The sequence below is a fragment of the Mirounga angustirostris genome, unplaced genomic scaffold, assembly GCF_029215605.1.
Source record: "Mirounga angustirostris isolate CCGP_5_RB_7025 unplaced genomic scaffold, mMirAng1.0.hap1 SCAF_6, whole genome shotgun sequence".
Classification (NCBI taxonomy): Eukaryota; Metazoa; Chordata; class Mammalia; order Carnivora; family Phocidae; genus Mirounga; species Mirounga angustirostris.
This window is the reverse complement of record NW_026991714.1, coordinates 121,765,631-121,782,675: the sequence shown is the minus strand read 5'-3', so window position 1 is coordinate 121,782,675 and position 17,045 is coordinate 121,765,631. Positions and strand designations below refer to the sequence as shown.

The 17,045-nt window shown below is 47.8% G+C and overlaps 1 protein-coding gene across 1 annotated transcript; it reads left to right on the top strand.

Moving 5' to 3' along the window:
* Positions 1 to 8,767: 8,767 nt before the first annotated feature.
* Positions 8,768 to 15,180, top strand: RBP4 (retinol binding protein 4). Its single transcript, XM_045878445.3, has 6 exons — positions 8,768 to 8,905; positions 9,108 to 9,235; positions 9,355 to 9,491; positions 9,624 to 9,730; positions 12,864 to 13,076; positions 14,895 to 15,180. Exons 2-6 carry the CDS (start codon positions 9,125 to 9,127, stop codon positions 14,930 to 14,932), a joined length of 606 nt encoding a protein of 201 aa, XP_045734401.1. The 5' UTR covers positions 8,768 to 8,905; positions 9,108 to 9,124; the 3' UTR covers positions 14,933 to 15,180.
* The last annotated feature ends 1,865 nt before the right edge of the window (positions 15,181 to 17,045 follow it).

Genomic DNA, 17,045 nt, shown 5'->3' with positions numbered 1-17,045 from the left:
GGTGCGGCTTGCTCTGCTGTTCTGGTTCAGAAAGTGAGACCCTCAGAGCACCACCTCGGATGGAGGGCCCAGAAGGAACTACATCCTGGTCAAAGTCACTGAGAAAACCCTACATGGCACCTCACAGGATCCCCCAAAGATGGAGCAGAATAGTTGCTTAGCAGAGCTTTCAAAAAAAAAAAAAAATAATAACCCAAACTGCCAGTCACTCTTGGGCTGTGACAGAAGGTCTGGCTTAGAGTAGGATTCAGGGAGCACAGGATTAAAGAGTTCTTCAGGACATGCCGTCCCTAAGCATTCTTAGCTCATAAGTCCTCAGAGAATCCTCAGAACATCTTAGATCAGCCAGGCAAGCGGCAAGTCGAGGTGACTATTCCAGAAAAATCACTGGACATGGGCTGCTGTCCACAGCAAGGAGAATCATCGATGTATCCATTAATGATAGGACATTAAAATCACACTGACTCATTTTTTTCATGATAGCTATATGAAGTGAAACTATTAGACCTTGGAAGTGTCTGCTTATTTATATAGCAACTTTAATTAGCATTTGGGGGAGATGGAAGGGTTTAGCATCAATGCAACATAAAATGGAATATTAATCTTTCCTTCTCTTAAAAGTCCTATGATCATCCAAGTTGCCTGGCCTACTTTTTCTAAAACCTTCGCCTCTCAATTCCCCTCATTTAAAAGCTTGACCCCGGGAGTGTTTTAAAGGAACAAACCTTAATCTTGTTCTAGAAAGGTGAACATGGCAAAACATTTGCCCATGATCCAAGCCTAATGAAGCCACAATGTAAACAATAATCCTTGTCAAAAGACATGATTATAAAAGGTAGCCCATGCACTTGCTAACTGGGTCTTCCTGTCACTCGTATTAGTTTGGATTTTGTTTTGAATAGTAATGGCCAGCCCCGTGCATTTTTGCTCCAAGATATAGTCTGTTAAATCTAGTGGCTAAAATCTGTCTTGTCTGTTGCTAGGATCTCTAACGTCTCGGGGGGGTTAGGCATGGAAAAACACTTACTGCTACTTAGTTGTGTTTAATGTTTAGTTTATTAAGCTTTTACATCGATTAAGCACATTTTCCCAAATATTTAAACACTATTATACAACTAATAGGTCACACAGCACATTTCATGAACCAATTTCCTTGAATATTTAAATGCTGATTTCAAACTTTGTCAAGATCTTCTAGCATTTCAATAAAACTGCAAACTTTGTGGCAGATTCTCCTGAATGAACACACACATTACAGGGACTCTAAAAGTTAGTCTTAGACCCACATTTAAGTCCACTTCAAAGACAGCAATGCTGTGGGTTTCATTTACTTTGCTAAACTTATCTTGATAGAGTGATAATAGTCTTATTGGAAAAGAAAAAGACATCTGTTGAGGTCGTAGGTTCTAGGTCAGCAAATGAGAGGTTCTTGGTCAGAACATGGTTTTCCCGGGCACCTGGGTGGCTCAGATGGTTAAGTGTCTGCCTTCGGCTCAGGTCATGATCCCAGGGTCCTGGGATCGAGTCCCACATCGGGCTCCCTGCTCCTTGGGAGTCTGCTTCTCCCTCTGCTTCTCTCTCTCTCTCTCTCATGAATAAATAAATAAAATCTTTAAAAAAAACCATGGTTTTCCCAGGGGAACTGAACTCAAACTGGCATTTGTTAAGTTATGTGGCTTCTTACAGCTGAGTTCACTTACCACCTCAAGAGCCCTGCCAAACACATATCTTTTCTTGTGCCTTCCTCTGTCACACTCAGTGTAGTCTCAAGAGGGTCCTCTTCAGAGTACTATTAACTGCATAACGTCCTATTAGCATCTCGTTATAACTAGAATAATGCAGAGATTTATCTCCTAAGAGGAAGGAGTTGATTTATCTCCTAAGAGGAAGGAGCCCAGTCACCCCTCCCAGGGGACCATCACATTCTAACAGTTTGGGACACTTTCTACTCAGTTATTTTGTGTGACCACGGCACAGCTGCAAGTTCTACCAAAAGTATGTTGTGTGCCCACAATTCCCCAATCCCATGCTTTCCTCGTACACAGAGAGAGAAAAAACACGTATCTGTGTTCCATATGCAGATATCTACTTAATAGGAAAAACAAAATAACCACAGATGTTAACATTCCTCTACTTATAGAAATGAAAATTAATATAAAAATGAAATATAGCCTACTATTGTCACCATTCTTTTGTTTTTATAACTATTTCTAGATTCGTGATTTGCTCATTCTTTGAACACATGCCTATTGATTGTCCATTATAAACAAGCTGCCATATTAGCTTCTGTGGTAGAGACTTCATGTTCCCCCTCATCTGATTCTCTTCTCCTCCTAGTTATATGGGAAGATCCTTCTTTTCTGCTCTCCTCCCCCAGTAAGATCATGTGACGATCTTTGCCTCTGGGTTGTGGTGATAAATGTCTCTTCCAGGTAAGAACGATTCATTGCCAGCATAAGAACCTGGGCTCTCCATTCTCCCCGCTGCCACATCAGTTCCAGATGGAGGGGTCTTCAGATTCGGAGTGAGGATGTCCTGGAACAGAGCCCCCTGCTGACTTGAGATGGACATGTAGCATGAGGGAGAAAGAAACTTCTTGTTTTTAGCCTCTCAGAGATGAGGGTTGTCTATTACCGCAGTACAACAGAGTCAATCCTGACTGTGACACTTGTCCTCCGGGGTTGCAGGGGATGAGTAAGTCTTGGTTCCGGTTTCACAAGCACTTGTGGTGGAGAAGGGAGATGGGAGCAATACATAAAGAGCCATGGAGCGAGGTACAGAATATGATAAATGCCAGAAGTGAGGTCTATACCCAGGGGTATGAGAGTTCAGAAAAGGGATCATATCTAGAATGGGTAGAGATGGGGGGTTGGGAATCGAGTGTGTTCCAGGTGGTAGGAACAGCAGAAGCAATAACATGGGGTGTAGAGTAACAGGGGGAAGAGTGAGAGATGAATCTGAAAAGGCGAGTTGGGCTCAGATTACAGGAGCCTCAGAAGCTAGGCTGAGGCTGGACCCTGGAAAGTTTTGGGGGCAGGAAGAAAACATTATAAGGGTCCTTTCCTACAAACTTAATCTGGTAGTGCTTAGAAGGATGAATTGGAGACAAGAAATACTGGACATAGGGATAAGATTAAGAGGCTATATTGCATTTGGTTCATTATCAAATACCCTAAAAATGTGTATAGGCTTTGACCCTGAAATTCTGCTTTTATGAATTTATCTTGCAGAAATATAAGACTGTATGTGATTAATGCGGTTACCAGGGTGTTCATCAAAAGTACAACTATAAAAGTGAAAGATTAGACATAACCTAGATTTTCAACAATAGGAGGTTGAGTAAATAAATAGCATTATATCCACAGAATAGAAAACTACATTTATTAATAATCCTACTGTTAAGGTCTATTTACTTATATGAAGAAATATTTATGATACGCAATAAATTGTAAGATAGTTTTGCAATACGATTCCACATACATACACATACATGAAGGTGTATGTACATACATGGTAACAGTGATTATTCCAAAGTGATGGGATTCAACACACTAATCTTCTTCTTTTTTGCTTATCTGTTTTTTTTCAAGTATCTACAATGAACATATATAATTTATGTAATAAATTCATGCATTCATAAACAAAGGTTTTAAAGGTTATTTTCATAGGCTATGGGTGAGGTTGCTTGGGAACAAAAAAGGAAGGGACAAATGTGAGATCCAGTTCTAGGCAACAATTGACAGAAGTAGGCAATTGATCAGTTAGAAAAAGCAAGCAAGACAGAGGGATCGCTGGTGACTACTTTGCCTACGGCATGACATTTTATAAAGACAGAGATCGTTTTTAAAGGGAAATATTGGAAGTCTGCCTTGTTGCACGCACACAAATCTCTCTCTCCTTCTCTTGTCTTTGACTGAGTCCCCTTGTCTCCACTGACCTTCCTCCTGGGGGCTGGTCCTTGCAGAGTCTCTGGCTCACAAGAGTGAGCTCACAAGATCTTTGTGTCTCTTACTGGCTTGTCAGTCCGGGGCACTGAAAAAAACAAGTGTAAGAAAAGAATATATATATTTTTAAATTTTCAAACAGACCACTTAGAATGAATATCTGATACTACACAATATGTGTTGACTTTGTTGAACTTCACTGTTTAATTTTTATGTCAGCATTTCTAAGATTTTACAGACATTGATTATCATTTATTTAGATAAAACATCTCTGAAACAATAACCAGGTCAATGTGAAAACTCAGAATATTTTTAGAAATATAAGCCATAGGTATTGATAATAAAAAATGACCATAAGAATAGCTAACATTATAATATATAATCTGTGCCAGGTACTCTTCTAAGACCCTTACATATATTATCTCATTTAATTCTTACAGTAACCCAATGAGGTAGGTACTCTTATTGTTTGTATTTTACAGGTGAGAAATTGAAGCACGGAGAAATTAAGTAACTAGCTCAAGATCACACAGCTAGTAAGTGATAGCGACCTACCCCCAAAACTGCCGGTTTAAATAGGATTAGATTAAAAAGGGTACCCATGAGGTGCACAAGACATCATACTAGCTGCTCTAGGAGAATATACAAAGACATTTCCTTTAAGAATTTAATATATATATCAGAAAAAATATATATATCAGAAAATGTTATTAAACACCAATTTAAAAAAAATCTAAAAATTCCAGGAACTCTTTTTAAAAGCCTACAGAGGGGCGCCTGGGGGGCACAGTCAGTTGGGTGTCCCACTCTTGGTTTCAGCTCAGGTCATGATCTCAGGGTCATGAGATTGAGCCCTGCGTCGGGCTCTAGGCTCTGGGCTCTATGCTCAGCACGGAGTCTGCTTGGGTTTCTCTCTCCCTCTCCCTCTCCCCCTTCCCCCTGCACGCTCTCTCTCTCTCTCTCTTTCTCTCAAAGAAATCTTTTTTTAAAAGCCTACAGATGTACCATAGAATGGTTTCATTTCCTTAAACTTTCTGCTTAACAAATTTACATTTTTCAATAGTCTACTAATAAACACATGTAACGCCTAAAGTTCTATCATTGCTAACATTGTCCACGGCAGTTAACCATTTCTACAGAAAGCAATGCTTATAACCCAACCACATGAACCTGAGGTTGAAGCACCAACCAAACCTAACAATGTCCTGGATTAACCGAGTGCACTCCAGACCATTATACTGAATTCACTCTTCGGCTCCACTTTAGCCAGATTCTCGTTCCTACCATTACTCATCACCAAAAGGCACCCCCTAAAGTTAGGGATTTCAGGCACATCCCAGCAGTCAAGTGCAAATGGGCTCTTTCACCTTGCACATCTGCTCACAGGAATCTCTGCGCACGCCTAATTGTTGGGTGTGACCCGGTGTCTCAGAAATAACTCGGTGGGATCCATGTGATTTTCCCCTAAATTAAGGACACTGACTGGTGGCTTTGTGATCACTGAAAGAAACCTTATTGAAAAAATTAGTTTGACTCTTTGTACCTGAAAAAGCTGGCCGAATAATCTTTTCATTTTCCCACCATTTATTTTGGCATTTTTAAATGTAGTCAGAAGATAAATGCTACCCCATTTCCTTGTTTTTCATTTTCCTTGGCCTCTCTGTCAGGATGTGGATGTAAATGTCTAGTTTGCACAAAATGGAGCTGGTTTGAAATGCTTCATTTTTATGAGGGCAAGGACATAAAGTTCTTGCCTTAGCCCTTCTTTCAATGAGGGTAACACATCTTTCCCTATTTCCCAGGAGCCAGTGACTCGCTTGTTGCTGAGTTCGTTCAGGCTGCACCAGCTTCTGTTACAGGTGGCCCCCTCAAAAACGCAGCAGCTTAATCCAATGGAAGTTTATTTTTCATTCACAGAAAGTTAGTCACTGGTGGGGTCCCAGGTTGATGGAGGCTCCACCAGCTGGCAGATGAGAGAAGAGGGACAGGCAGCTTTTGCAAGTCCTGCCTGGGAGTGACACACAGCACTTCTGTCCACATTCCATCCACCAGACTTAGGCATGGGGCTTTAGAGAGCTACAGGAAGTGAGGAGGTGCCCTCTGGCAGAAAAATCTCTTCCCAACCACTCTACACCATGGAAGAGGAATGCAGACTTTTTGGTGGAAGACTAGCTAGCCACCTCTGCCCCAAGTGCTAAATCCTGAGAAATTACCTATTTTTAAAGATATTTTATTTATTCATTTGAGAGACAGTGAGCAAGAGAGACAGCATGAGCAGAGGGAGAGCCAGAGAGAGAGAGAGAAACAGGGAGCCAAACGTGGGGCTCGATCCCAGGACCCCGGGATCATGACCTGAGCTGAAGGCAGATGCATAACCAACTGAACCACCCAGGCGCCCCCCGAGAAATTATATTTTAGAAACAATGACCTCTGACCAAATCTTTTTAAATAAATATTTTTGGAAGTTTACCTAATGTGATGAATTTCAGTAAGACAAAATAAGTCAATATCTATTAGTTGAGCACCTAGTAAGTCTCAATAAATCTCATGGAAAAGTTTGGAGGAGGGACAGATAACAAGATGAATGAATCACGGTCTGTTCGTGAAATATGTCAGAAAATGAACTTTTGTGTATATTATATACAATTACAATTACATCCATTAAGATGCCATTTAAAACAATCTCATTGCTAGAAAGAGAAAAATGTTTGCAACGAGAATATTTGTTTTGTTTTCTGATTAAACAGTTACACTGTAGGAAAATTTGGAAATTACAAAAAGTACAAATCAAATGTCCTTAATTCTATCACATGGAGGTAATCACTGAACATTTTTTTCCTGTTTATATTACATATATACATGCATATTCGAAAAATTATTTTATGAGGAAAAATTTCAAAGCACTGAAGTTAAAAACATCAGTTGACCTGCATTCACCTATTTGTAATCCTGAAGAAATTCGAGAGAGAATGCCAAAATAAACTTTTTCTTTGCTGGTATCTGGGACACCAAGGTTCACGATTTATCATTAAAGAGAGAAGGAGAGGGGCACCTGGGTGGCTCAGTCGTTAAGTGTCTGCCTTCAGCCCAGGTCATGATCCCAGCATCCTGGGATCAAGTCCCACATTGGGCTCCCTGTTCATCGGGGAGTCTGCTTCTCTCTCTCCCTCTGCCTGCCTGTCTGCCTACTTGTGATCTCTGTGTCAAATAAATAAATAAAATCTTTTTAAAAAAAGAGAGAGAGAGAAGGAGAAACAGTTGCAGCCTGTCTTAGGCATCTAACACATAAAGGAAAAAACATGTTGTTGCAAAAACAATCAACATAATGATGCACTGAAAGTCCCTCCATTCAGTCAACATTTATGTAGCATGTGCAAGGACCACCAGAATACGTTCTAGAAGAAATAGATGAAAGGGAGGGGGCTATTGGGAGAACTTTTCTGGCAGCAATAACTGTCCAAAGGCAATTAGGCTCAGCCAGGAGCTCTCCGTCCATCACTGGACGTGTTGGAAAAGCTGGAAGACCTTCTGGACTCTGGAATGTCGAGGAGGGGATGCAAGCACTGGACAGGAGAAAGATGCCCTATGGTCATTTCCCACCTAGGGTGCATGGACGCTACCACTGTGCATCCCCACACATGGTCCCTGCAGGAGCAGCTCTTATAGGAGCTATTTGGGATTACACATCCTGGGATAAAACTGGCCTCACCAGTTAGCTGGTAGGCCAGAAACAGGGCTATCCTAGCTCTGGGGCAGGAAGGAGTTAAATGCGTCATCCTTGGCACTCCGGAGACCCCCTAAAGACTCAACTGGGAAGCAGGAACGGAGGGAAAGGTGGCAAGTGGAAGCAGAGAACCAGGCAGGTAGATGTCCAAAGAGTTATAGGAAGGTGCCTATTTCTTTGCCAAATTACTGATTGTCATTCAGTCAAAAGCTGCATCTTGTGACTTCTCTGATCAATTAGAGCAACTGTAACTCTGAATGACATGGTCAGCAAATTGTTCCATCACGTAAGCAAAATAACATAACTCGTCACAGCGTTTTGACTCAACTGACCATTGACTACAGAATTTTGTTCACCTCCCCACTCTTGTCCGCTCCTCAGGTGAACGCACCTTAGCTGTTTGGAAAACAAAACTCCACTGTGGCTTTGCAAACACATTGCGTTATAAACAATTGATAGAGGCGCTTCCAAGTGGTTTGAGCGAAGTGCCACAGAGTCCACAGGCGACCACCAAGGTTGCTAAAGTTATTTCCTGCCCTGACCAGGGTTCATTTCTGGAGAATATTTAACAGGGAGGGTTTTAATGCTTCTAAAGATGTTGAAACTAAAGAACAAATATTGACCCAGAAGGTACCACAACTCTCCTGAAAGAGAGTAAAATAAATCCTTTATAAAATGAAAAACTACTTGGCCGAAATATCCCCCCCCCCCCGCCCCGCCCCGCACAACTGGCCCTCGAGGGCAGAGAGGCCAACCTGGCAGGGCCGGGGCGCGGGAGCTAAGGCACCGGCCAGCGTCGCGCGTCCTCTCTCTGCGAGGGCGCGGTCCTCCCGCCAGGCCGACTCGCGCCTCCGGCCAGAGCAGCCGCCCCCCCGCCCCGAGGCCACCCCAGGCTGCAGCTGGCGGCCGCTGGCACGAGTGCCGGGGGACCAGGCCAGGGCTTGTTCCCGCGGCTCGGCGCCGTGGGGAGCTGGGCTCGGCCGCGGCGGCCCTGGACGTGCGGCTCCCGCCCAAGCGGACCCTCCCTGCGCCCGGGCGGCGGTGAGTCAGGGCGCGTTATGCAAGTGCTGGCCGGCCGGCCCGGCGCCTCCCCTCGGTCTTTCACCCCCGCCGTTACGAAAGCGCGACCCCCTCCCGCCCCGGCTATAAAGCGGCCGGCCGGCCCCAGCGGCTCGCTCGCTCCCCTGGCTCCCCGCGCGCCCGACGCCGCGGCCAGGCTTGCGCGCAGCTCCGGGCGGTGAGCGGCGGCAGGGCGGCGGGGGGCCGGGGGCCGGGGCCGCGGGCGGGCAGGGCCGGGGGCGGGGGCCGGGGGCCGCGGGCGGGCAGGGCGGCGGGGGGCCGGGGGCCGGGGCCGCGGGCGGGCAGGGCCGGGGGCCGCGGGCGGGCAGGGCCGGGGGCGGGGGCCGCGGCCAGGCGCTCACGGCGCGCGGTCCCCGCAGGGAGGACTCCGGGCACGATGGCGTGGGTGTGGGCGCTCGTGCTGCTGGCCGTGCTGGGCAGCGCCCGGGCGGAGCACGACTGCCGGGTGAGCAGCTTCCGAGTCAAGAAGAACTTCGACAAGGCTCGCGTAGGTATCTGCCGGGCGGCCCCGGTGGCCGCGGTGCCCGGGGGTCCCCCGCGTTCTCCCTTCCTGGCGGCCGGCCGTGCACGCCGGGCCACCAAACCCTGCGCGCACCTCTCTCGCAGTTCTCCGGGACCTGGTACGCCATGGCCAAGAAGGACCCCGAGGGCCTCTTCCTGCAGGACAACATCGTCGCTGAGTTCTCTGTGGATGAGAATGGCCAGATGAGCGCCACGGCCAAGGGCCGAGTCCGTCTTTTGAAGTCAGACCCCCCCCCCCTCCCCAACCCCTGGCTGAGCACCAAACCAGACTGGGGAGGGAGGGGAGCATCAGGGTGAGATGGAGGAAGGAAGCCCTTTGCCGGCCTGGCTCAGGATCTCCTTGGCTTTTGCAGTAACTGGGAAGTGTGTGCAGACATGGTGGGCACCTTCACAGACACGGAGGACCCCGCTAAGTTCAAGATGAAGTATTGGGGCCTAGCGTCCTTCCTCCAGAAAGGAAGTGAGTAGTCAGTTCAGTGGAACCGTCTCAGGGGATGGGGGTCATACCTGACCAATTTGCTGGGTTTCTTCTCCGGTGGCAGCCTGGAAAAGAATGGTGCGTGCCTGGCAGGAACTGTCAGCAGAGCCTGAGGTTAGGGAGGTGAGACGGGACTAGTGAGGCCCCTTCCCGCCCACTTTTCACCTTCAGCTCCAAAAACCGGGCCCAAGCTCAAAAGGACCTTTGTGCTTGTCAGGTGACCTCCTTCTGCCATTTTCATGTCCAGCCATTGTGCCAAGGTGTGTCTTCTCCATGCTCAGACATCCCACCTCCCCAAGACCCAGCCCACATCACCACTCAACCTGGTTTTGTATTTCCTCCATTTCATTGGGCTGGATCCCTGGGGCAGCTTGATTACTGGGACACCCCCAGCGGAGGCGGAGAGACCCTCATCCAAGGATGTAGGGAGCATTGTGCATGGGGTTGGCTCCCGAGTGTCCTGCCGGCAGATGCTGAGATACTGAGCCAGGCATAGCGTTCTGGGTGGCACCGACCTCTTCCCTTCTTCTAAGCACCAAAACTCAGATGGGGGACAGGGTGTTGAAGACTCTCAGAAAAGCACCCTACAGTTTGGGCTGATCATAAGAACACGACATTTACATGCCCTTTCTACTTTCTTTCCATTTCTCTTAAGTTTCAAATCTGGAATCTCTTTGGTGCCCAGACAATAAGCTAGGCCAGGGGGGACATATCATGGGATCTTAGAGATGGAGAGTCAACCCTACGAAGGGGGTTCAATATACAGATGAATAAACTGAGACCAAGAGAAGGTAGTGATGTGCCCATGGTCATACAAGTTTATGGGGGCCAGTGTCAAAAGCCAGGGGTTCCAACTCCCAGGTGAGTAGTAACAATTATTTCAAGTAATGTAGCAAAACTTGCTAGAATGATTCATTTAGCGTGAAAGGTACGCTTTTCTGATAATGAATTACAAATTACTCTGGGGTGGGGCCCCAGAGTCTGTAGGTTTGCTGTGGTCCTTAGGAATGCTCCTTCTGCACAATGAAGCTTAAGAAACTGCTCTAGATAATTCAATCCAAAGAATTTGGAGTTTGGAGGACCAAGTTCACCCTTTCGAGTGGCGCTCAGGCTGTTCATCTCATCTCAGGAGGGAGAGGCTAGTAAAGATTGTTAGGATTTATATTCTTTGTTGTCTTTGAACTTTTTAGCCAAAAAGAGCCTGGAGATAAACCAAACCAACTTAGGCCTTTCTTTTAAAGTCAAGAACGGTAGTCAATTTTCTTTAAAACCAAGCATCGAAAGTTACTTAGTTCTTACATCAGAATTCACTTCTGGCAACAATCTTGGAAAAAGGAAATTAAGCTGCAGATTGGCTGAGCTAATAGCTGCCTTGATCATGAATTGGGGTAACATTTCAAAGAAGAGTGCATGTGTGTCTGAGGGGTTAGGCTGCTGGGGCGCCTCCGACAGACACACTGAGCCCCACCACCGGGGAAGAAGTGACTTCATTTGCAGAGGAGGAAGACTGCCCAGAGGCTCAGGAGCCTGTGAGGGGAGCCGGTGGTTAGGGTGAGGCCCAGCAGGCGGTCCCATGGCTTCTGTTCCTGGCCCGTCTGATGAATAACTGAGCAGTCATGTGTCTGGGCGCCCCCAGCTCTGGCCTCTGACACTCTCCTGTGGGAGAGCCCGGGAAGTGCCGTGGTGGCTCATTCTTCCTCTTGGAGAGCCTGGAGGGAGCCGAACACGGGGCTCCAGGACCCACTCCCGTGCAGCTGTCCTGCAGGCCTGAGTTCAGGCTGAGCCCCTCCTCGGCTGGCACTCTGGGGGTTCTCAGAACCAAGAGGTGACTTAGGGTGGGCAAGAGAGTCCTCCCTTATGCTGTCTGAAGCTGGGGGACCCAGGTTCCTCTGCATTCCTCCCTCATGGAACCAACACAGCGGAGACCATCACCCGCTTCATGGCCTGGGCATGAGATGGAAGCATAGAGGCTTTTTGTTTCTTGTTTCTTGTCCCCTCTCCCCACAACTTACCTACTGCCTGGAGACAGTGTGGTGGAGACATTAGGCATGTGGGCTCCGGTTCTGTCCTGCTCTTTGTGACCTTGAGTAAATTATTTAGTTTCTCTGTGCCTTGGTTTCCTCATCGGTAAGATAGAAATAACAGCGTGCACTTTTGGGTAGATGTGAGGAATAATTGAGAAAACATGGAACCTGTCTACATGGTGACTGATACATAATTGAGTGCTCAGAAGGTCCTAGCCATGGTTCCGTGTCGATGAGAACATTAAATCAAGTAGAGATGTGCCACTTTTTATCAAGTGTAAGGTGTTTGGATACCCTTGAGCATTGTTGTTTCTCCAGGGTCAATCTCTCCAGCGTATGTTCTTATTAATGTTTTTTCTCATCCTGCCTTTGTTAACATTTATGCCATCTTTGCGTACACGTCTTCCTGGCCTACCTCCCAGCCTCAGGAATAAATGAAATCTGAATTCTTCAGGGACTCAGCTCTGCCTCTGTCTGGGGAGATCTGAAAAGTACAAGCTCTAAGAAAGAAGACTATGTGAAGCAGAGGGTGGGCCTTTTGTACCCTCGACACAAAAACTACTCTCTTTCGCCAGTGCAGAGAAGGGAGTCAGGTGACTAAGCCAGAATTAGGGTGGAGCAGAGTAGCCGTGAAGCAGATCATCAGAGTGGCATCCTCCAGGGGATCGAGGGACAGCAGGGCAGCGAGATAGAAGCTGGCGGCCACCAGACGTCAGCCACAAAGGCACACGCATTGCTGGAGAACAGATGCAGAAAGGTCTATTTCATGGTTTCAACGGGCTCACATTCTCTGTTGTTCTTTGGACAGATACCAGCACATTTATTGTCAGGGTAAGAGATGATCATTGAAGTGAACGAGGTCTCCCCCCGCCCCCACCACCTCCCGACCCCAGGATTCTTTTCTGTGAGGGAGGACAAGGTCCGTTCTTGGCCTCCCAATTTTATGAAAGCCATCGGGATTCCCTGTAGCCTCCTGCTTCCTAAAGAAACGAAACCAGTTTCAGGAAGGCGCTGGTTTCGCGAGCTGCTGCTTCCCTGACGCCTGAGCCTGCCGAGGGAGAGGCATGGCTCTGTGGCTTTCTGGCTTGCAGACGATGACCACTGGATCATCGACACGGACTACGACACCTACGCCGTGCAGTACTCCTGCCGCCTCCTGAACCTCGACGGCACCTGTGCCGACAGCTACTCCTTCGTGTTTGCCCGCGACCCCCACGGCCTGCCCCCGGACGTGCAGAAGATCGTGCGGCAGAGGCAGGACGAGCTGTGCCTGGCCAGGCAGTACAGACTGATCGTTCACAACGGTGAGTGGGCGGCGGGGGGCCAACGAGAGGCACTGTATCCGCATGTGGGAGAAAACGGGAGTCTGAGAAGCCCCATGGGAGCCATCCTGGTCCTTCTTTTTAAATTTTTTTTTAAAAGATTTTATGTAGTTGTTTGTGTGAGAGAGAGAGAGGGAGAGTTATCATGAGCAGGGGGCAGGGTAGAGGGAGAAGCAGACTCCCCGCCGAGCAGGGAGCCGGATGCGGGACTTGATCCTGGGAGTCCAGGATCATGACCCGAGCCGAAGGCAGACGCTTAACCGACTGAGCCACCCAGGTGCCCCATCTTGGGCCTTCTTTTTTTTTTTTTTTTAAGATTTTATTTATTTATTCATGAGAGACAGAGAGAGAGAGGCAGAGGGAGAAGCAGGCTCCCAAGGAGCAGGGAGCCCGATGCGGGACTCGAGCCCAGGACCCTGGGATCATGACCCGAGCCAAAGGCAGACACTTAACCAACTGAGCCACACAGGCGCCCCATCTTGGGCCTTCTTGACCAGATCTTTCATGGTACTGTTTCATAAGGAGTGGGGGGAAGAGCCCTTTTCCAAAACCCTGGCCCTTTTAATTAAGTCAAGCTGCAGAGGACAGGCTCTTCCTTTTTATCTGCTCCCCTAGGCCCGGCCTGTGGTCACATGATTTTGTCCCCAGCTGTACTGCCCAAAAAGCCATTTTGACTGAATTCATATTGTTCAGAGATTCAGTGGCGACAGTGAAGGGCCGGGCAGCAAACGTGGCCGTTGGTGTAAAAAGTGAAAGAGAGACATCGCCAGAGCAAAGTTCAAAACAGAACCCTTTCAACAGATGCTCTTTTCCTCATATGGAACTAAATAACGGTGGAATTGCCTAGCTGGTCTTCCTCACTTATGTTTTTTGAGATTCCCTGGAACAACCCCTGAATCTTTTTTATAGATGTTACCTTTGTCAGATCTTGATTTTAAAACCAATAACATTCTGGAGGAAAGTGTGCAGTCTGTTTTGAAAGGACACTCCCTCACTCCCACAGGAAACAGAGTTTCAAAGTCCAAATAGGGTAATGCTGAAATGTAGAAAAAGAACAAAACTGAACTTTTCTATTGGTCATCTAACTAGCTGGTCCACACGACACCCAACAGATATGAACCCAAACCAGAAACATTAAAAAATAAGGTCTTGATGCTTCATCCTGGGGGCAGCCTAAATGTAGGGCGGGGGAGGATCTCACCATAACCAGGCCCCACGCCATGCCGTTTACCTGCATTACCCGCCTCAGGCCTCAGAGAACCTTATGAAGTACATACTCTCATTATCCCCGTTCTACCGATGAGAAAACGCAGGCTAAGAAAGATCACATAGGTTGCCCAAGCTCTCCCACGGTTAGCTGAGCTGGATGCAAACCAAGGTTGTTCTGTGTTCCCGAAGCCCCCTGTGGCACTGCCTGGTGACACCTGGCACAGGACACAGTGAACATTCCATAAAGCCACCCACACAGAGGCCGAGGCCAGGCTGATTTGGCCCCCACTTCCCGAAATAGGAGCATGTGCCCCCGATCCTTCGAAATGCAGTGAGGCAAATTTAAGACAAGCCAAAGGAGAACTTTCAGAAAGCAGATCCTACGCTCTTGGACCCTCTCTTGCCCCCAGAGAGATTCAAAGGGTCTCCGGAAGAGCCTGGAGGATGTCTCTGAATCACAGCCACATCTAGCTGTGACCTTACAAGACACGTTTGGACACAGCCAAGCCCTAAGGCCATCATGATATTCGCTGTGTACATTGAACAATGGGTCCAGCTTTCTGTCTTCGATGACTGTTTCCTCTATTTCAGGTTACTGTGATGGCAGATCAGAACAAACCATTTTGTAGCAACATGGAGTTTCATTGGAGAAGTTCCCATCAATTCATGCAGCCTTCAACTCGATCTGATCTTAGGAGTTTAGTTTGCCCTGCTCTGCTCCCCTCCCCTCCGCAAACATGGAACCTCAGTACACATAAAAATATATGTGGGGATAAGTGAATCTGCACCCAAATGACGGTCTTTTCTGGAATTTTCTAAGCAATTGTTTAAGGCTTAGGATTCCAGACTTTGATTTATTAAAATGTAGTCACCCGTTTCCTATGATCTGGGTTTTTCTTTGCGCTGCATCTATGTCAACGTGACAAATCCTGTAGATGGCGGGGTAGGGTGTGCTCTTATATACCAGGAGGGGCTCCTCTCTCCCTGCTCTTTGTGACTTCTGGTCTTTTCTGGTGCCTAATCTCCATTATTAATGACTGTGGCTTCTCCTGACTTCCCGGAAGGGGGGCTTCCCCATTAACCGAGAAAGGGCCTTAACTACAAGCCTGGGCAAGTCACTGCCGACCAAAAGAGGAGGTGAGTATTGGCTAGGCCAGGCCAGCAAGCTCAAGGCCTCAGTTGACCCAAGGTCCATGAGGAAGGTGGGATGGTGGGCTCACCCCCAGCCCTTCAGGGTCTCTAGCACTTAATTCACTTCTTAGTTCAGGTATGGCCAAAATGTTGAGGGAGAGGTGGCTGGGGGCTTCCCTGGGGGAGTTAGGAGATGGGCCCCTGGAAACCAGATCCATGGGGAGATCATGGCACCTCCCACTGGAGTGCGGGAATGGGCTAGCTGGGATTAGAAGTAGCAGGGCTGGGGAGGATCACCAGTGTCCACACCATCAGTGGCCCCCGTGAACTCAGTATGTCACCGCATGCAGAGTCATTTGCCTTCGTTCCCCAGGAGCTCCCAGGAGCATCACATTTTTATCTGGAAAAGGCATCAAGACTTTGGTACCAGAGTCTTGGTTTTAAGTCAAAATCCGGGTCAGATACATATTAGCTGTGTGATTTGGAGCTGCTTATCTGTCTTCTCTGAGCCTCACTCGTGTGAAATGTGGGGAAACAGTACCTGCCTGATGGGGTGCGGTGAGGATTCGGTGAGAGCCCTTAGGAGCTGTGCAATCCTGGCGACGGTGCCAGGCTGACATCTGTGACATGGGTCGGGAAGTGGGGAAGGGCTCATGCGTGGGGAGATCGCTGCCTGTGAGCTGGCATAGCAGGGAGCCATGGGTGCCCTGCGTCCCCCCTTCGATGTGCTGTGTTTTCCCAGCAGCAAGAGAGGAGACAGCAAGGGAGGAGACAGGCAGCTGGATATGGGAAAACTCTGCCTGTCGCTCATGTCAGAGCCAGGTGCTTCAGCCTCAGTTTGATGATCCCAGACGCCCATAACATAGCGACACATCACTTCACAAAACAGCTTTAATGAACAAATCTAGTAACTAAAGATGAACCAAAGATCCCTGCTGTCCTCTTGTTCTCAAGCTTGTGATCCTCATAAATCTTACTTCAGAAGCAAGCTATTCAAGAAACCTCGTGAACAATGACAACCAGTGGCGCTGATTTACTTTGCAACAAAGATTCGTTGAGCACCTACTACGTGCTAGGCCCCAAGCTGCTGTGAGTTGCAGTCATTGCCCAGCCTCCAAGTGACAGGTTCTCTTTGGCTCTGGTTTCTTCTCCCCGTCCCTTTGTCCTGGGGATATTTCATAAAACCATAGACCTGTAAACACTACCTGATGACTCCTAGCATTGTATGTGTGGGCCCAAGTCCCACATCCCTGCATCCAACTGCCTACTTTCCATTAGGATCTCAAATTTGTATGCCCCAAACAAAACTCTTGGTTCTCCTACCTGCCATTCTTCTAGTCGTTCCCATTTTTGTGGCCTGCCCAGCCACCTAACCACTGTCAGGAGTCACCCTCGAATCTTCTCTTTCCCCCACGTTCTACATCCTGTCCATCAGTAAATCGTGCTTACTCTGCCTTCTCAGAGTGATTCTGAGATCCTTTCTCACAACACCCCCACTGAGGCCACCCAGCTCTGACTTCCCTCTTGTTCTACTTCAGCAGCCGCCTAACTGGTCTTGTTTTTATTCCTGCTCCTCAAAGTCCATTCCCTGCACATCAGCCAGGATCATAT